Here is a 22436-nt window from a genome sequence, read left to right as displayed (position 1 = left end):
ACATAGAGCCATGACTACATGGAACTCTATTCCACAGTACTACATAGAGCCATGACTCCATGGAACTCTATTCCACAGTACTACATAGAGCCATGACTACATAGAACTCTATTCCACAGTACTACATAGAGCCATGACTACATGGAACTCTATTCCACAGTACCACATAGAGCCATGACTACATAGAACTCTATTCCACAGTACTACATAGAGCCATGACTACATGGAACTCTATTCCACAGTACCACATAGAGCCATGACTACATGGAACTCTATTCCACAGTACTACATAGAGCCATGACTACATGGAACTCTATTCCACAGTACTACATAGAGCCATGACTACATGGAACTCTATTCCACAGTACTACATAGAGCCATGACTACATGGAACTCTATTCCACAGTACCACATAGAGCCATGACTACATAGAACTCTATTCCACAGTACTACATAGAGCCATGACTCCATGGAACTCTATTCCACAGTACTACATAGAGACATGACTACATGGAACTCTATTCCACAGTACTACATAGAGCCATGACTACATGGAACTCTATTCCACAGTACTACATAGAGCCATGACTACATGGAACTCTATTCCACAGTACTACATAGAGCCATGACTACATGGAACTCTATTCCACAGTACTACATAGAGCCATGACTACATGGAACTCTATTCCACAGTACTACATAGAGCCATGACTACATGGAACTCTATTCCACAGTACTACATAGAGCCATGACTCCATGGAACTCTATTCCACAGTACTACATAGAGCCATGACTCCATGGAACTCTATTCCACAGTACTACATAGAGCCATGACTACATAGAACTCTATTCCACAGTACTACATAGAGCCATGACTACATGGAACTCTATTCCACAGTACCACATAGAGCCATGACTACATAGAACTCTATTCCACAGTACTACATAGAGCCATGACTACATGGAACTCTATTCCACAGTACCACATAGAGCCATGACTACATGGAACTCTATTCCACAGTACTACATAGAGCCATGACTACATGGAACTCTATTCCACAGTACTACATAGAGCCATGACTACATGGAACTCTATTCCACAGTACTACATAGAGCCATGACTACATGGAACTCTATTCCACAGTACCACATAGAGCCATGACTACATAGAACTCTATTCCACAGTACTACATAGAGCCATGACTACATAGAACTCTATTCCACAGTACTACATAGAGCCATGACTACATGGAACTCTATTCCACAGTACCACATAGAGCCATGACTACATAGAACTCTATTCCACAGTACTACATAGAGCCATGACTACATGGAACTCTATTCCACAGTACTACATAGAGCCATGACTACATGGAACTCTATTCCACAGTACTACATAGAGACATGACTACATGGAACTCTATTCCACAGTACTACATAGAGCCATGACGACATGGAACTCTATTCCACAGCACTACATAGAGACATGACTACATGGAACTCTATTCCACAGTACTACATAGAGCCATGACGACATGGAACTCTATTCCACAGTACCACATAGAGCCATGACGACATGGAACTCTATTCCACAGTACTACATAGAGCCATGACTACATGGAACTCTATTCCACAGTACTACATAGAGCCATGACTACATGGAACTCTATTCCACAGTACTACATAGAGCCATGACTACATGGAACTCTATTCCACAGTACTACATAGAGCCATGACTCCATGGAACTCTATTCCACAGTACTACATAGAGCCATGACTACATAGAACTCTATTCCACAGTACTACATAGAGCCATGACTACATGGAACTCTATTCCACAGTACCACATAGAGCCATGACTACATAGAACTCTATTCCACAGTACTACATAGAGCCATGACTACATGGAACTCTATTCCACAGTACCACATAGAGCCATGACTACATGGAACTCTATTCCACAGTACTACATAGAGCCATGACTACATGGAACTCTATTCCACAGTACTACATAGAGCCATGACTACATGGAACTCTATTCCACAGTACTACATAGAGCCATGACTACATGGAACTCTATTCCACAGTACCACATAGAGCCATGACTACATAGAACTCTATTCCACAGTACTACATAGAGCCATGACTCCATGGAACTCTATTCCACAGTACTACATAGAGACATGACTACATGGAACTCTATTCCACAGTACTACATAGAGCCATGACTACATGGAACTCTATTCCACAGTACTACATAGAGCCATGACTACATGGAACTCTATTCCACAGTACTACATAGAGCCATGACTACATGGAACTCTATTCCACAGTACTACATAGAGCCATGACTACATGGAACTCTATTCCACAGTACTACATAGAGCCATGACTACATGGAACTCTATTCCACAGTACTACATAGAGCCATGACTCCATGGAACTCTATTCCACAGTACTACATAGAGCCATGACTCCATGGAACTCTATTCCACAGTACTACATAGAGCCATGACTACATGGAACTCTATTCCACAGTACTACATAGAGCCATGACTCCATGGAACTCTATTCCACAGTACTACATAGAGCCATGACTCCATGGAACTCTATTCCACAGTACTACATAGAGCCATGACTACATAGAACTCTATTCCACAGTACTACATAGAGCCATGACTACATGGAACTCTATTCCACAGTACCACATAGAGCCATGACTACATAGAACTCTATTCCACAGTACTACATAGAGCCATGACTACATGGAACTCTATTCCACAGTACCACATAGAGCCATGACTACATGGAACTCTATTCCACAGTACTACATAGAGCCATGACTACATGGAACTCTATTCCACAGTACTACATAGAGCCATGACTACATGGAACTCTATTCCACAGTACTACATAGAGCCATGACTACATGGAACTCTATTCCACAGTACCACATAGAGCCATGACTACATAGAACTCTATTCCACAGTACTACATAGAGCCATGACTACATGGAACTCTATTCCACAGTACCACATAGAGCCATGACTACATGGAACTCTATTCCACAGTACTACATAGAGCCATGACTACATGGAACTCTATTCCACAGTACTACATAGAGCCATGACTACATGGAACTCTATTCCACAGTACTACATAGAGCCATGACTACATGGAACTCTATTCCACAGTACTACATAGAGCCATGACTACATGGAACTCTATTCCACAGTACTACATAGAGCCATGACTACATGGAACTCTATTCCACAGTACTACATAGAGCCATGACTACATGGAACTCTATTCCACAGTACTACATAGAGCCATGACCCCATGGAACTCTATTCCACAGTACTACATAGAGCCATGACTCCATGGAACTCTATTCCACAGTACTACATAGAGCCATGACTACATAGAACTCTATTCCACAGTACTACATAGAGCCATGACTACATGGAACTCTATTCCACAGTACCACATAGAGCCATGACTACATAGAACTCTATTCCACAGTACTACATAGAGCCATGACTACATGGAACTCTATTCCACAGTACCACATAGAGCCATGACTACATGGAACTCTATTCCACAGTACTACATAGAGCCATGACTACATGGAACTCTATTCCACAGTACTACATAGAGCCATGACTACATGGAACTCTATTCCACAGTACTACATAGAGCCATGACTACATGGAACTCTATTCCACAGTACCACATAGAGCCATGACTACATAGAACTCTATTCCACAGTACTACATAGAGCCATGACTCCATGGAACTCTATTCCACAGTACTACATAGAGACATGACTACATGGAACTCTATTCCACAGTACTACATAGAGCCATGACTACATGGAACTCTATTCCACAGTACTACATAGAGCCATGACTACATGGAACTCTATTCCACAGTACTACATAGAGCCATGACTACATGGAACTCTATTCCACAGTACTACATAGAGCCATGACTACATGGAACTCTATTCCACAGTACTACATAGAGCCATGACTACATGGAACTCTATTCCACAGTACTACATAGAGCCATGACTACATGGAACTCTATTCCACAGTACTACATAGAGCCATGACTACATGGAACTCTATTCCACAGTACTACATAGAGCCATGACTACATGGAACTCTATTCCACAGTACTACATAGAGCCATGACTACATGGAACTCTATTCCACAGTACTACATAGAGCCATGACTACATGGAACTCTATTCCACAGTACTACATAGAGCCATGACTACATGGAACTCTATTCCACAGTACTACATAGAGCCATGACTACATGGAACTCTATTCCACAGTACTACATAGAGCCATGACTACATGGAACTCTATTCCACAGTACTACATAGAGCCATGACTACATGGAACTCTATTCCACAGTACTACATAGAGCCATGACTACACGGAACTCTATTCCACAGTACTACATAGAGCCATGACTACATGGAACTCTATTCCACAGTACTACATAGAGCCATGACTACATAGAACTCTATTCCACAGTACTACATAGAGCCATGACTACATTGAACTCTATTCCACAGTACTACATAGAGCCATGACTACATGGAACTCTATTCCACAGTACTACATAGAGCCATGACTACATAGAACTCTATTCCACAGTACTACATAGAGCCATGACTACATGGAACTCTATTCCACAGTACTACATAGAGCCATGACTACATAGAACTCTATTCCACAGTACTACATAGAGCCATGACTACATGGAACTCTATTCCACAGTACTCCATAGAGTCATGACTCCATGGAACTCTATTCCACAGTACTACATAGAGCCATGACTCCATGGAACTCTATTCCACAGTACTACATAGAGCCATGACTACATAGAACTCTATTCCACAGTACTACATAGAGCCATGACTCCATGGAACTCTATTCCACAGTACTACATAGAGCCATGACTACATAGAACTCTATTCCACAGTACTACATAGAGTCATGACTCCATGGAACTCTATTCCACAGTACTACATAGAGCCATGACTACATGGAACTCTATTCCACACCAGGTAACTGATGCAAAACGTAAAATCAGATTTTTAAAAACAGATAAAAATACACCTCATGGAACAGCGGGGACTGTGAAGCAACACAAATATAGACACAAGCATACAAACACACGATAACATACCCACCATACACACATGTACACATGGGTTTTGTGTTATAGATATATGGTAGTAGAGTAGAGGCCTGAGGGCACACATTTAATATGTTGTGAAAGTTGGTTTGAAAAAAAAATATCATGTTTTTAAAATGTATAACTGCCTTAATTTGGAAGAAAATGTACTCATAACTCCTTTCTATGCTCACCAACGTTTTTATCGGTTTCTCTGAATCGCCTTGTGAAAGCATAGCGCTGTAAGATCGTATTTTATAACTTAGCTAGTCATGTCGGCAATAGAACAAGCTTTCCACCTGACCCAGATTGTGATTTAAAATGGTGAGTTTTCAGATTGCGTAACAGTAATTGTGTAATGTCGGTGACGCAGGGTTGTGTTCCAAACAAAACTTCTACAAGTGTGCTTATGCTCTAGTTCCTCAACGGCTGTGTTCCAAACAAAACATCTACAAGTGTGCTTTTGCTCTAGTTCCTCAACGTCTGTGTTCCAAACAAAACATCTACAAGTGTGCTTTGCTCTAGTTCCTCAACGGCTGTGTTCCAAACAAAACATCTACAAGTGTGCTTTGCTCTAGGTCCTCAACGGCTGTGTACCAAACAAAACATCTACAAGTGTGCTTGCTCTAGTTCCTCAACGGCTGTGTTCCAAACAAAACATCTACAAGTGTGCTTTTGCTCTAGTTCCTCAACGGCTGTGTACCAAACAAAACATCTACAAGTGTGCTTGCTCTAGTTCCCCAACGGCTGTGTTCCAAACAAAACATCTACAAGTGTGCTTTGCTCTAGTTCCTCAACGGCTGTGTTCCAAACAAAACATCTACAAGTGTGCTTTGCTCCTAGTTCCTCATTTTGTTATCAACAAATGCAGCAAAAAAGTAGAGTAAATGTAAAATGGAAATAAAATCTACAGTGAAATGTTTGGATTCAGGTGAACTGTTGTCTCCGCACCTTTGGTCTAATCAATTTTTCTCTCTCAATAATCTCCAAACTGTTTTAAATTTAGCCCGATCCATACAGGCCAATTCCCACAAGTGGAAATAGTTAACAAGGGCCCCAGGACCAGTGGAAGCAACATAGCCCCATAACATCAAAGACCCACCATCGTAATTTACAGTGAGGAATTTTCTACAAAGGCATTGTTATATCGAAGACCACTGGTGTACTTGGCCAAAGATCTCTATCTTCACCATACATAGCACCACCTGGAGTTTGGTAAATGACATTGGCAAATATATATTTTTTAAAGAGTATATTTTCACATGCGCCGGATACATATGGGTGTAGAATTTATCGAGTTTAAAAAATATTCTAAAAACAAATAAATAAAATAAATCAAAGTCGGGGTGGAACTTTACGCCATCTTTTCTTTTTCACTTGGATTGGAACCGGTGCGATAGTCACATGACACAACAAACTAGAGGTGTTTGGCCACGCACACCTGCAGTAGGACCCACACAGGCAGTAGGACCCACACAGGCAGTAGGACCCACACAGGCAGTAGGACCCACACAGGAAGTAGGACCCACACAGGCAGTAGGACCCACACAGGAAGTAGGACCCACACAGGCAGTAGGACCCACACAGGAAGTAGGACCCACACAGGCAGTAGGACCCACACAGGCAGTAGGACCCACACAGGGAGTAGGACCCACACAGGCAGTAGGACCCACACAGGAAGTAGGACCCACACAGGCGGTAGGACCCACACAGGCAGTAGGACCCACACAGGCAGTAGGACCCACACCTGCAGTAGGACCCACACAGGCAGTAGGAACCACACAGGCAGTAGGACCCACACAGGCAGTAGGACGCACACAGGCGGTAGGACCCACACAGGCAGTAGGACCCACACAGGCAGTAGGACCACACATGCAGTAGGACCCACACAGGCAGTAGGACCCACACAGGCGGTAGGACCCACACAGGCAGTAGGACCCACACAGGCAGTAGGACCCACACCTGCAGTAGGACCCACACAGGCAGTAGGACCCACACCTGCAATAGGACCCACACAGGCAGTAGGACCCACAACTGCAGTAGGACCCACACAGGCAGTAGGACCCACACCTGCAGTAGGACCCACACAGGCAGTAGGACCCACACAGGCGGTAGGACCCACACAGGCAGTAGGACCCACACAGGCAGTAGGACCCACACAGGCAGTAGTACGCACACAGGCGGTAGGACCCACACAGGCAGTAGGACCCACACAGGCAGTAGGACCCACACCTGCAGTAGGACCCACACAGGCAGTAGGACCCACACCTGCAATAGGACCCACACAGGCAGTAGGACCCACAACTGCAGTAGGACCCACACAGGCAGTAGGACCCACACCTGCAGTAGGACCCACACAGGCAGTAGGACCCACACAGGCAGTAGGACCCACACAGGCAGTAGGACCCACACAGGCAGTAGGACCCACACAGGAAGTAGGACCCACACAGGCAGTAGGACCCACACAGGAAGTAGGACCCACACAGGCAGTAGGACCCACACAGGAAGTAGGACCCACACAGGCAGTAGGACCCACACAGGCAGTAGGACTCACACAGGGAGTAGGACCCACACAGGCAGTAGGACCCACACAGGAAGTAGGACCCACACAGGCGGTAGGACCCACACAGGCAGTAGGACCCACACAGGCAGTAGGACCCACACCTGCAGTAGGACCCACACAGGCAGTAGGACCCACACAGACAGTAGGACCCACACAGGCAGTAGGACGCACACAGGCGGTAGGACCCACACAGGCAGTAGGACCCACACAGGCAGTAGGACCCACACAGGCAGTAGGACCCACACACGCAGTAGGACCCACACAGGCAGTAGGACCCACACAGGCGGTAGGACCCACACAGGCAGTAGGACCCACACAGGCAGTAGGACCCACACCTGCAGTAGGACCCACACAGGCAGTAGGACCCACACCTGCAGTAGGACCCACACAGGCAGTAGGACCCACAACTGCAGTAGGACCCACACAGGCAGTAGGACCCACACCTGCAGTAGGACCCACACAGGCAGTAGGACCCACACAGGCAGTAGGACCCACACAGGCAGTAGGACCCACACAGGAAGTAGGACCCACACAGGAAGTAGGACCCACACAGGCAGTAGGACCCACACAGGCAGTAGGACCGACACAGGCAGTAGGACCCGCACAGGAAGTAGGACCCACACAGGAAGTAGGACCCACACAGGCAGTAGGACCCACACAGGCAGTAGGACCCACACAGGCAGTAGGACCCACACAGGAAGTAGGACCCACACAGGAAGTAGGACCCACACAGGCAGTAGGACCCACACAGGCAGTAGGACCCACACAGGCAGTAGGACCCACACAGGCAGTAGGACCCACACAGGCAGTAGGACCCACACCAACAGTGGGTTTGTCCTTCAAAAAAAACAACAACTAATTATCGATAATTTGAGAGGGGTCGTAAAAATCAAGCTGCCTCAATAAAAGAGAACCAACGGAAATATTAGTCTCAATAACAGTGATTCATCGTCCACTAATTACGTCTATACCTCATCGTTACCACAATAACTGTTATTTTAGCTTGCTTTCCAGAAAAGCATTGTTTGTCTTACGAGTGACATCCCTGTAGTTGATATTGAGTGTGTTGCCCAGATATGAACAGTATCCATCAATCAGGAGACCGTGTGTGTCAAGTCAAAACAGAACACAGGAAGCGTGTGACTGTACATGTGTGTGTTTTGCATGTATGCTCATGTATGCTCATGTATGCTCATGTTTGCTCATGTATGCTCATGTTTGCTCATGTATGCTCACGTATGCTCATGTATGCTCATGTATGCTCATGTATGCTCATGTATGCTCATGTATGCTCATGTATGCTCACGTATGCTCACGTATGCTCATGTTTGCTCAAGTATGCTCATGTATGCTCATGTTTGCTCATGTATGCTCGTGTATGCTCATGTATGCTCATGTATGCTCATGTATGCTCATGTATGCTCATGTATGCTTATGTATGCTCATGTATGCTCGTGTATGCTCATGTATGCTCATGTATGCTCATGTATGCTCATTTATGCTCATGTATGCTCATGTATGCTCATGTATGCTCGTGTATGCTCATGTATGCTCACGTATGCTCACGTATGCTCATGTTTGCTCATGTATGCTCATGTATGCTCGTGTATGCTCGTGTATGCTCATGTATGCTCGTGTATGCTCGTGTATGCTCATGTATGCTCGTGTATGCTCATGTATGCTCATGTTTGCTATGTAGCATCCACTGTATGTCAGAGGTTTTCTGACCCCAAAAGTGTCATCAGTACCGTGCTATTGGATGTCCACGTTCACCTATACTGTAAGGCTCAACTTCTAATTCAAAATATAATCACCATGTAAAATATAAGCACCACGTAAAATCTATTATTTGGTGCTTATCTTATCCATAAATTATACGGTGCTTATCTTATCCATACATTTTACAGAGCTTATCTTATCCATAAATGATACGGAGCTTATCTTGTCCATAAATGATATGGTGCTTATCTTATCCATACATTTTACAGAGCTTATCTTATCCATAAATGATACGGAGCTTATCTTATCCATACATTTTACAGAGCTTATCTTGTCCATAAATGATATGGTGCTTATCTTATCCATACATTTTACAGAGCTTATCTTATCCATAAATTATACAGAGCTTATCTTATCCATAAATGATACGGAGCTTATCTTATCCATACATTTTACAGAGCTTATCTTGTCCATAAATGATATGGTGCTTATCTTATCCATACATTTTACAGAGCTTATCTTATCCATAAATTATACAGAGCTTATCTTATCCATAAATTATACAGAGCTTATCTTATCCATAAATGATACGGAGCTTATCTTATCCATACATTTTACAGAGCTTATCTTGTCCATAAATGATATGGTGCTTATCTTATCCATACATTTTACAGAGCTTATCTTGTCCATAAATTATACAGAGCTTATCTTGTCCATAAATTATACAGAGCTTATCTTGTCCATAAATGATATGGTGCTTATCTTATCCATAAATGATATGGTGCTTATCTTGTCCATACATTTTACAGAGCTTATCTTATCCATAAATGATATGGTGCTTATCTTGTCCATACATTTTACAGAGCTTATCTTATCCATAAATGATACGGAGCTTATCTTATCCATACATTTTGTGGTCCTTCTGTAGCTCAGTTGGTAGAGCATGGCGCTTGTAACGCCAGGGTGGTGGGTTCGATTCCCGAGACCACCCATACGTAGAATGTATGCACACATGACTGTAAGTCACTTTGGATAAAAGCGTCTGCTAAATGGCATATATTATTATATATTACATTTTACAGAGCTTATCTTATCCATACATTTTACAGAGCTTGTCTTATCCATAAATGATATGGTGCTTATCTTATCCATTCTTTTTGGGGAATTAAGAGCTTCATGGATGAGTGATTCTTTGATAAAACTGCACTGCTCTCTGTGATGTATGTCCTCATTCTCCTAGTGGTTCATGGTTGAGTCATTCCACAGATTAAGGCCTGTATGAAGATGTACAGTAGATGAAGTGTGTGTGTGTGTGTGTGTGTGTGTGTGTGTGTGTGTGTGTGTGTGTGTGTGTGTGTGTGTGTGTGTGTGTGTGTGTGTGTGTGTGTGTGTGTGTGTGTGTGTGTGTGTGTGTGTGTGTGTGTGTGTGTGCGTGTGTGCGTGTGTGTGTGTGTGTGTGCACTGCTTACTCCTTTTCCTCCTCCCTATCGGTGACAGCGCCCTTAAGCGATTAAGGAATTAAATATCTGAGGTTGAATCTGTCCTGAGTCTTTTTTTTTCTTCAGTTGGCCTGTTAGAAACATGTTCTGCATAGACAGGCCCTCCGCTCTTCGGTTTAATTGGATTAGAGATGAAGTCGGGATTAATCGACTTTAAAAAAAAAACTCAGGGCCCTAAGCAGGTGAAGTCATAATGAAGAAGTACCTTTTAACTTGTTTCCATTAGAGAGATGTGGAGTGGGTCAAGGAGTTTCATCGGGTAGAGGAGGTAGCGTGTTTATAGGCAACTGTTCAATGTAAGGAACCGTCAGATAGCGAACCGTCAGATAGCGAAACGTCAGATAGCGAAACGTCGGTTAGACACAACAGATTAATGTCAACGAATATGAACAGTCGTTTTGAATTTCAACCACTAGTGTTGGAGTGGGAGTCAAAGAGACAAGTCAAAGGATGATTTCACATCAAGGTTTCCTCAACTCTCTGTGAGTGTGGAAACCTACTTAGTCATTTGAAAACCTTACTTAAGAGAGTTGAATGATTAGTAAAATTGGAAATGCCACTATAAATTAAACCCAAATGTATCCTACGTCAGCGCTGTTGGGATTGTGTCTTCGATTGTCCACTTCAGGCACTGTTTTCTGATCTGGGATCAGATCACCCTCTGTTTATGTAAACGTTATTCAATATGATCTAAAAATCCAAATCTGATCCTATGTCAACATTCCTACACTGAGACGTTGTCAATGTGGTCTCTGATCTCAGGGCCTATTTCAAAGCATATAATTTTGATGATGTTAAAATACAAGAAAAACACCAAAAATAAAGTATAGACAACAGTGCTTAAATGTTGCGTTCATTTTTGGAATGTGTGTATCCTACTGACTGACTGTATAGAGTTGTGTATGACTCCATCGACGGCATGGCAAATATGGCCAAATATAGCCAGCGCATCTCCTCCTCAACAGGAAACAGTAAAATGAAGTCAACCCTCCACATCTCTTCTCATCATCCCTCCTTTTCTCTGGCGGAGAGAGAGAGAGAGAGAGAGAGAGAGAGAGAGAGAGAGAGAGAGAGAGAGAGAGAGAGAGAGAGAGAGAGAGAGAGAGAGAGAGAGAGAGAGAGAGAGAGAGAGAGAGAACGAGCAAAGGAATCCTGTCTGGATGGAGGAGGTAATTGTTGCTGTTGCTTGGCCCGTCAGACTTAATGTGAATATTTCACACACACACACACACACCAACAGGCCGTCGTGTAAATGGAAGTGGACAGGGCCTCCGTTAGGGAAGACTGACCTGTAAAGAGACTCAATCAGAGCAGTTAGCACGGCTTCTGTTTGATTGGTGTGTGCAGCACACACACACACACACACACACACACACACACACACACACACACACACACACACACACACACACACACACACACACACACACACACACACACACACACACACACACACACACACACACACACACACACACACACACACACACACACACACACACACACACACACACACACACACACACACACACACACTCACACACACACACACACAAACACACACACACACACACACACACACACACACACACACACACACACACACACACACACACACACACACACACACACACACACACACACACACACACACACACACACACACACACACACAGTGCGAGAGAGGGGAAGAACAGTGTGTCTTGGTTCAAACTTCTAGGGAGTTTTTCCTAGCCATCGTGCTTCTACACCTGCATTGCTTGCTGTTTGGGGTTTTAGGCTGGGTTTCTGTACAGCACTTTGAGATATCAGCTGATGTAAGAAGGGCTTTATAAATAAATTATAAGTTGAAAGTTAAAAGTTGAAGATGGTAAATACTCAGATACTAATTGTAAAGTTTATTTTTTGTTATTTTTTTTATTTCATATTTATTTAACCAGGTAGGCTTGTTGAGAACTAGTTCTCATTTACAACTGAGACCTGGCCAAGATAAAGCAAAGCAGTTCGACACATACAACAACACAGAGTTACACATGGAGTAAACAAAACATACAGTCAATAATACAGTGGAAAAACAATGGAAAAAAACAATAAACAAAACATCCAGTCAAAAGTTGAATAGTAATATTATCTGTGATATCTTTATTATTTGTTATAGATTCTGTTTTGGATTATTTATTTTATTTTATGATGTTGTTGTTGTTGTTGTTTTTTACAGTGACTGTTTTGCCTCAAAACAGGGTTAAACAATCATTCTGATAACATGGATGGTCTGTTTTTGCATCTATGAATTTGAGAGCGGTTCCATTTCTCCAGCCTCATCACTCAGCTGATGAACCAAAGACATGCCAGAGTGACTGCTCAGTTGTTGATGTAGGCTGGTTGAACAGTCACAGATGTAGGCTGGTTGAACAGTCACAGATGTAGGCTGGTTGAACAGTCACAGGTGTAGGCTGGTTGAACAGTCACAGGTGTAGGCTGGTTGAACAGTCACAGATGTATGCTGGTTGAACAGTCACAGGTGTAGGCTGGTTGAACAGTCACAGATGTAGGCTGGTTGAACAGTCACAGATGTAGGCTGGTTGAACAGTCACAGATGTAGGCTGGTTGAACAGTCACAGATGTAGGCTGGTTGAACAGTCACAGATGTAGGCTGGTTGAACAGTCACAAATGTAGGCTGGTTGAACAGTCACAAATGTAGGCTGGTCGAACAGTCACAAATGTAGGCTGGTTGAACAGTCACAGGTGTAGGCTTGTTGAACATTCACAGGTGTAGGCTGGTTGAACAGTCACAGGTGTAGGCTGGTTGAACAGTCACAGATGAGGCTGTTTGAACTGTCACAGATGTAGGTTGTTGTAGGCTGGTCGAACAGTCACATATTAGGTTGTTGTAGGTTGGTTCAACAGTCACAGATGTGGGCTGGTTGAACAGTCACAGATATAGGCTGGTCGAACAGTCACAGATTAGGTTGGTTCAACAGTCACAGATATAGGCTGGTTGAACAATCACAAATGTAGGCTGGTTGAACAGTCACAGATGAGGTTTTTGTAGGCTGGTTGAACAGTCACAGATGAGGTTGGTTGAACAGGCACAGATTAGGTTGGTTCAACAGTTACAGATGTAGGTTGTTGTAGGCTATTCAAACAGTCACAGATTAGGTTGTTGTAGGCTAGTCAAACAGTTACAGATTAGGTTGTTGTAGGCTAGTCAAACAGTCACAGATTAGGTTGTTGTAGGCTAGTCAAACAGTCACAGATTAGGTTGTTGTAGGCTAGTCAACCAGTCACAGATGTAGGTTGTTGTAGGCTAGTCAAACAGTCACAGATTATGTTGTTGTAGGCTAGTCAAACAGTCACAGATTAGGTTGTTGTAGGCTAGTCAAACAGTCACAGATTAGGTTGTTGTAGGCTAGTCAAACAGTCACAGATTATGTTGTTGTAGGCTAGTCAAACAGTCACAGATTATGTTGTTGTAGGCTAGTCAAACAGTCACAGATTATGTTGTTGTATGCTAGTCAAACAGTCACAGATTATGTTGTTGTAGGCTAGTCAAACAGTCACAGATTAGGTTTTTGTAGGCTAGTCAAACAGTCACAGATTAGGTTGTTGTAGGCTAGTCAAACAGTCACAGTTTAGGTTGTTGTAGGCTAGTCAAACAGTCACAGATTAGGTTGTTTTAAAATAGTCAAACAGTCACAGATTATGTTGTTGTAGGCTAGTCATACAGTCACAGATGTAGGTTGTTGTAGGCTAGTCAAACAGTCACAGATTAGGTTGTTGTAGGCTAGTCAAACAGTCACAGATTAGGTTGTTGTAGGCTAGTCAAACAGTCACAGATTATGTTGTTGTAGGTTGGTTCAACAGTCACAGAGGAAGTCAAACCTATCTTCTCCTCTCACCTTTTAATGCCGTCACCATATTGTCATGTTGCAACAATGGAAGACAAATAGTTAAATCAGAAACAGATTGAATCATTTTTCACTTCCCTGTTCACATGGGATTAACGTTGGTTGAGTCCAGAATCAACATTGTTCTCACATTTTCATCACACAACATGAAGTTGCATTAAGGGCCTTTTTGATTAAGGGGAATTTCGCCCTCGCTACAGACGGCTGTATCGGTTCCCCAATACAGGACTAGTAAAGGTCCTGTGCACTACTTTGGTGAGAAAACATCCAGGGTTTTTTTCAGGGGAGCTGCAGCACCCTCGACAGCATTACCACCTCTGTGGTCATGGCAGTAGTGTTATGAATTCCATGCCGGTGACTGTTATCAGACCTGAGAGTCTGGGAGGTACCATTAACCTGCTTCTCCAACTCTCTCCGACCTGAGAGTCTATGGGGTACCATTAACCTGCTTCTCCAACTCTCTCTGACCTGAGAGTCTGGGAGGTACCATTAACCTGCTTCTCCAACTCTCTCTGACCTGAGAGTCTGGGAGGTACCATTAACCTGCTTCTCCAACTCTCTCTGACCTGAGAGTCTGGGAGGTACCATTAACCTGCTTCTCCAACTCTCTGACCTGAGAGTCTGGGAGGTACCATTAACCTGCTTCTCCAACTCTCTCTGACCTGAGAGTCTGGGAGGTACCATTAACCTGCTTCTCCAACTCTCTCTGACCTGAGAGTCTGGGAGGTACCATTAACCTGCTTCTCCAACTCTCTCTGACCTGAGAGTCTGGGAGGTACCATTAACCTGCTTCTCCAACTCTCTCTGACCTGAGAGTCTGGGAGGTACCATTAACCTGCTTCTCCAACTCTCTCTGACCTGAGAGTCTGGGAGGTACCATTAACCTGCTTCTCCAACTCTCTCTGACCTGAGAGTCTGGGAGGTACCATTAACCTGCTTCTCCAACTCTCTCTGACCTGAGAGTCTGGGAGGTACCATTAACCTGCTTCTCCAACTCTCTCTGACCGTCCCGTTGTCGAGACGTTTAGTCTGTCCAATTCTGAGCGTACTGGTAGGGCCATTGAGACGGATACAATGTAAACAAAAATTGGACAATGATCTGATCTAATTTGAGTTGAATAGAATCATTACTGTGGAATTCTACTTTGTTATGTACTTAGTCCCATATGCACGGTCCTCATCTCTCAGTGTCCCTCAGCCACCGGCTGAAATCACTTGAATAAATAACCTCTCCAAAAACTCAATCGAGTCAAATCTGTCATGAATGAAAATGAAATCTCTCTCAGTCTCAGTCTCAGTCTCAGTCTCAGTCTCAGTCTCAGTCTCAGTCTCAGTCTCTGTCTCTGTCTCTGTCTCTGTCTCTGTCTCTGTCTCAGAGACAGTCTCTGTCTCTGTCTCAGAGACAGTCTCTGTCTCTGTCTCAGAGACAGTCTCTGTCTCTGTCTCAGAGACAGTCTCTGTCTCTGTCTCAAAGACAGTCTCTGTCTCTGTCTCAGAGACAGTCTCTGTCTCTGTCTCAGAGACAGTATCTCTCTCTCTCTCTCTCTCTCTCTCTCTCTCTCTCTCTCTCTCTCTCTCTCTCTCTCTCTCTCTCTCTCTCTCTCTCTCTCTCTCTCTCAATAGATATGGGAGAATATCAAAATTTGATTTGTTTTCAAATTCTTTATGGGTCTGTGTAATCTTAGGGAAATATGTGTCTCTAATATGGTCATATATTTGGCAGGAGGTTAGGAAGTGCAGCTCAGTTTCCACCTCATTTTGTGGGCAGTGAGCACATACATAGCCTGTCTTCTCTTGAGAGCCAGGTCTACCTACGGCGGGCTTTCTCAATAGCAAGGCTATGCTCACTGAATCTGTACATAGTCAAAGCATTCCTTCATTTTGGGTCAGTCACAGTGATCAGGTATTCTGCCACTGTGTACTCTCTGCTTAGGGCCAGATAGCATTCTAGTTTGCTCTGTTTTTTTGTTAATTCTTTCCAAACGTGCCAAGTAATTATCTTTTTGTTTTCTCATGATCTGGTTGGGTCTAATTGTGTTGCTGTCCTGGGGCTCTGTGGGGTGTGTTTGTGAACAGAGCCCCAGGACCAGCTTGCTTAGGGGACTCTTCTCCAGGTTCATCTCTCTGTAGGTGATGGCTTTGTTACGGAAGGTTTGGCACTTCCTTTAAGGTTTATCTCTCTCTCCCTCTCCCTCTCTCTCCCTATTTTTTTATCCTCTCTATGTGCTAGCCTGTCAAAGACATACACAGACTGACACACTTCACAAACACACACGCAGACTGACAAACACACACACGCTTCGTTCGTCAAATGGCACCTGCTCATCCTGATTGTTTGCTCAACTTCCCGTCCAGAGCTGTATAGATTACTGTCAGTGTTGTTCTCCAACCATCTTCTCCAACACACACACACACACACACACACACACACACACACACACACACACACACACACACACACACACACACACACACACACACACACACACACACACACACACACACACACACACACACACACACACATACAAAGACAAACACACACAAACACACAAAGACAAACACGCACATACACACACGCAAACACACACACACACACACACACACACACACACACACACACACACACACACACACACACACACACACACACACACACACACACACACACACACACACACACACACACACACACACACACACACACACACACACACGTACAAACACACACACACAAACACACAAAGACAAACACGCACATACACACACGCAAGCACATACACACACACACACACACACTCTCTCTCACACACACACACGCACAAGCACACACACACACCACACACACACACACACACATCATTTGTACATGATATACATGCAAAGAGTGCACATACACAGACGTATCAATGTAGACTTTAGTCAGTTAGACTTTAGTTAGTTAGACTTTAGTTAGTTAGACTTTAGTCAGTTAGACTTTAGTCAGTTAGACTTTAGTCAGTTAGACTTTAGTCAGTTAGACTTTAGTTAGTTAGACTTTAGTTAGTTAGACTTTAGTCAGTTAGACTTTAGTTAGTTAGACTTTAGTTAGTTAGACTTTAGTCAGTTAGACTTTAGTCAGTTAGACTTTAGTTAGTTAGACTCTAGTTAGTTAGACTTTAGTTAGTTAGACTCTAGTTAGTTAGACTTTAGTTAGTTAGACTTTAGTCAGTTAGACTTTAGTCAGTTAGACTCTAGTTAGTTAGACTCTAGTTAGTTAGACTTTAGTTAGTTAGCCTTTAGTCAGTAAGACTTTAGTCAGTTATACTCTAGTTAGTTAGACTTTAGTTAGTTAGACTTTAGTCAGTTAGACTTTAGTTAGTTAGACTTTAGTTAGTTAGACTTTATTTAGTTAGACTTTAGTCAGTTAGACTTTAGTCGGTTAGACTTTAGTCAGTTAGACTTTAGTCAGTTAGACTTTAGTTAGTTAGACTTTAGTTGAGTATACATGGCAGCTTAAACCTTAATTGCGTATTCAGGTACAAATAAAACAATAATACATATAAATTACCACATTGAGACAGTAAGGAACCTCAAGTGATGATGATCTGGGAGGAGCAGATAGGATGTTATTGAGAGTGATGGTATATATGATAGGATGGTATATATATGATAGGATGGTATATATATGATAGGATGGTATTGAGAGTGATGGTATATATATGATAGGATGGTATTGAGTGTGATGGCATATATATGATAGGATGGTATATATATGATAGGATGGTATATATATGATAGGATGGTACTGAGAGTGATGGTATATATATGATAGGATGGTACTGAGAGTGATGGTATATATAATAGGATGGTATTGAGAGTGATGGTATATATATGATAGGATGGTACTGAGAGTGATGGTATATGTATGATAGGATGGTACTGAGAGTGATGGTATATATATGATAGGATGGTATATATGATAGGATGGTACTGAGAGTGATGGTATATATATGATAGGATGGTATATATATGATAGGATGGTATATATGATAGGATGGTATTGGGAGTGATGGTATATATATGATAGGATGGAATATATGATAGGATGGTACTGAAAGTGATGGTATATATATGATAGGATGGTATATATATGATAGGATGGTATATATATGATAGGATGGTATTGAGAGTGATGGTATATATCTGATAGGATGGTATATATATGATAGGATGGTATATATATGATAGGATGGTATATATATGATAGGATGGTACTGAGAGTGATGGTATATATATGATAGGATGTTATTGAGAGTGATGGTATATATATGATAGGATGGTATTGAGAGTGATGGTATATATATGATAGGATGGTACTGAGAGTGATGGTATATGTATGATAGGATGGTACTGAGAGTGATGGTATATATATGATAGGATGGTATATATATGATAGGATGGTACTGAGAGTGATGGTATATATATGATAGGATGGTATATATATGATAGGATGGTATTGAGAGTGATGGTATATATATGATAGGATGGTATTGAGAGTGATGGTATATATGATAGGATGGTATATATATGATAGGATGGTATATATATGATAGGATGGTACTGAGAGTGATGGTATATATATGATAGGATGGTATATATATGATAGGATGGTATATATATGATAGGATGGTATATATATGATAGGATGGTATATATATGATAGGATGGTATATATATGATAGGATGGTATATATATGATAGGATGGTATATATATGATAGGATGGTATATATATGATAGGATGGTACTGAGAGTGATGGTATATATATGATAGGATGGTATATATATGATAGGATGGTACTGAGAGTGATGGTATATATATATGATAGGATGGTATATATATGATAGGATGGTATTGAGAGTGATGGTATATATATGATAGGATGGTATATATATGATAGGATGGTATTGAGAGTGATGGTATATATGATAGGATGGTATATATATGATAGGATGGTATATATATGATAGGATGGTATATATATGATAGGATGGCATATCTATGATAGGATGGTATATATGATAGGATGGTATATATATGATAGGATGGTATATATATGATAGGATGGTATATATGATAGGATGGTATATATATGATAGGATGGTATATATATGATAGGATGGTATATATATGATAGGATGGTATTGAGAGTGATGGTATACATTACATTACATTTAAGTCATTTAGCAGACGCTCTTATCCAGAGCGACTTACAAATTGGTGCATTCACCTTATGACATCCAGTGGAACAGTCACTTTACAATAGTGCATCTAAAACTTAAGGGGGGTGAGAGGGATTACATATCCTATCCTAGGTATTCCTTAAAGAGGTGGGGTTTCAGGTGTCTCCGGAAGGTGGTGATTGACTCCGCTGTCCTGGCGTCGTGAGGGAGTTTGTTCCACCATTGGGGGGCCAGGGCAGCGAACAGTTTTGACTGGGCTGAGCGGGAGCTGTACTTCCTCAGTGGTAGGGAGGCGAGCAGGCCAGAGGTGGATGAACGCAGTGCCCTTGTTTGGGTGTAGGGCCTGATCAGAGCCTGGAGGTACTGAGGTGCCGTTCCCCTCACAGCTCCGTAGGCAAGCACCATGGTCTTGTAGCGGATGCGAGCTTCAACTGGAAGCCAGTGGAGAGAACGGAGGAGCGGGGTGACGTGAGAGAACTTGGGAAGGTTGAACACCAGACGGGCTGCGGCGTTCTGGATGAGTTGAAGGGGTTTAATGGCACAGGCAGGGAGCCCAGCCAACAGCTGGTATATATATGATAGGATGGTACATATATGATAGGATGGTATTGAGAGTGATGGTATATATGATAGGATGGTATATATATGATAGGATGGTATATATATGATAGGATGGTATATATATGATAGGATGGTATATATGATATGATGGTATATATATGATAGGATGGTATTGAGAGTGATGGTATATATATGATAGGATGGTATTGAGAGTGATGCTATATATATGATAGGATGGTATTGAGAGTGATGGTATATATATGATAGGATGGTATATATATGATAGGATGGTATTGAGAGTGATGGTATATATATGATAGGATGGTATTGAGAGTGATGCTATATATATGATAGGATGGTATAAATATGATAGGATGGTATATGTATGATAGGATGGTATATGTATGATAGGATGGTATATATATGATAGGATGGTATATGTATGATAGGATGGTATATATATGATAGGATGGTATATGTATGATAGGATGGTATAAATATGATAGGATGGTATATGTATGATAGGATGGTATATATATGATAGGATGGTATATATGATAGGATGGTATATATACGATAGGATGGTATATATACGATAGGATGGTATATATATGATAGGATGGTATATATATGATAGGATGGTATATATGATAGGATGGTATATATGATAGGATGGTATATATGATAGGATGGTATATATATGATAGGATGGTATATATATATGATAGGATGGTACTGGGAGTGATGGTATATATATGATATGATGGTATTGAGAGTGATGGTATATATGATAGGATGGTACTGAGAGTGATGGTATATATGATAGGATGGTATTGAGTATGATGGTATATATGATAGGATGGTATTGAGAGTGATGGTATATATATGATAGGATGGTACTGAGAGTGATGGTATATATATGATAGGATGGTATTGAGTGTAATGGTATATATGATATGATTGTATATATATGATAGGATGGTATATATATGATAGGATGGTATTGAGAGTGATGGTATATATATGATAGGATGGTACTGAGAGTGATGGTATATATATGATAGGATGGTATTGAGTGTAATGGTATATATGATAGGATTGTATATATATGATAGGATGGTACTGAGAGTGATGGTATATATATGATAGGATGGTACTGAGAGTGATGGTATATATATGATAGGATGTTATTGAGAGTGATGGTATATATATGATAGGATGGTACTGAGAGTGATGGTATATATATGATAGGATGGTACTGAGAGTGATGCTATATATATGATAGGATGGTACTGAGAGTGATGGTATATATGATAGGATGGTATTGAGAGTGATGGTATATATGATAGGATGGTACTGAGAGTGATGGTATATATGATAGGATGGTATATATATGATAGGATGGTACTGAGAGTGATGGTATATATGATAGGATGGTATATATATGATAGGATGGTATTGAGAGTGATGGTATATATATGATAGGATGGTATATATGATAGGATGGTATATATATGATAGGATGGTATATATATATGATAGGATGGTATATATATGATAGGATGGTATTGAGAGTGATGGTATATATGATAGGATGGTATATATGATAGGATGGTATATATATGATAGGATGGTATATATATATATGATAGGATGGTATATATATGATAGGATGGTATATATGATAGGATGGTATATATATGATAGGATGGTATATATATATGATAGGATGGTACTGAGAGTGATGGTATATATGATAGGATGGTA

The 22436-nt window shown here is 41.7% G+C and overlaps 1 protein-coding gene across 1 annotated transcript in view; it reads right to left on the bottom strand.

Annotated features, from left to right (window-relative positions):
- LOC124036654 (keratin-associated protein 5-1-like) overlaps positions 1-12628 on the bottom strand; it is a gene marked incomplete at both ends in the record, with an annotated part of 84068 nt that extends 71440 nt beyond the window's left edge. Inside the window, one exon of the mRNA XM_046351476.1 lies at positions 12351-12628. Coding sequence (XP_046207432.1) covers positions 12351-12628 — 278 coding nt within the window. The remainder of the gene's footprint in view (positions 1-12350) is intronic.
- Positions 12629-22436: the final 9808 nt, after the last annotated feature.

Source organism: Oncorhynchus gorbuscha, linkage group LG05 (genome assembly GCF_021184085.1).
Source record: "Oncorhynchus gorbuscha isolate QuinsamMale2020 ecotype Even-year linkage group LG05, OgorEven_v1.0, whole genome shotgun sequence".
Taxonomy (NCBI): Eukaryota; Metazoa; Chordata; class Actinopteri; order Salmoniformes; family Salmonidae; genus Oncorhynchus; species Oncorhynchus gorbuscha.
Note: the sequence above shows the minus strand (reverse complement) of the source record. Positions and strands in the feature narration are given on the sequence as shown.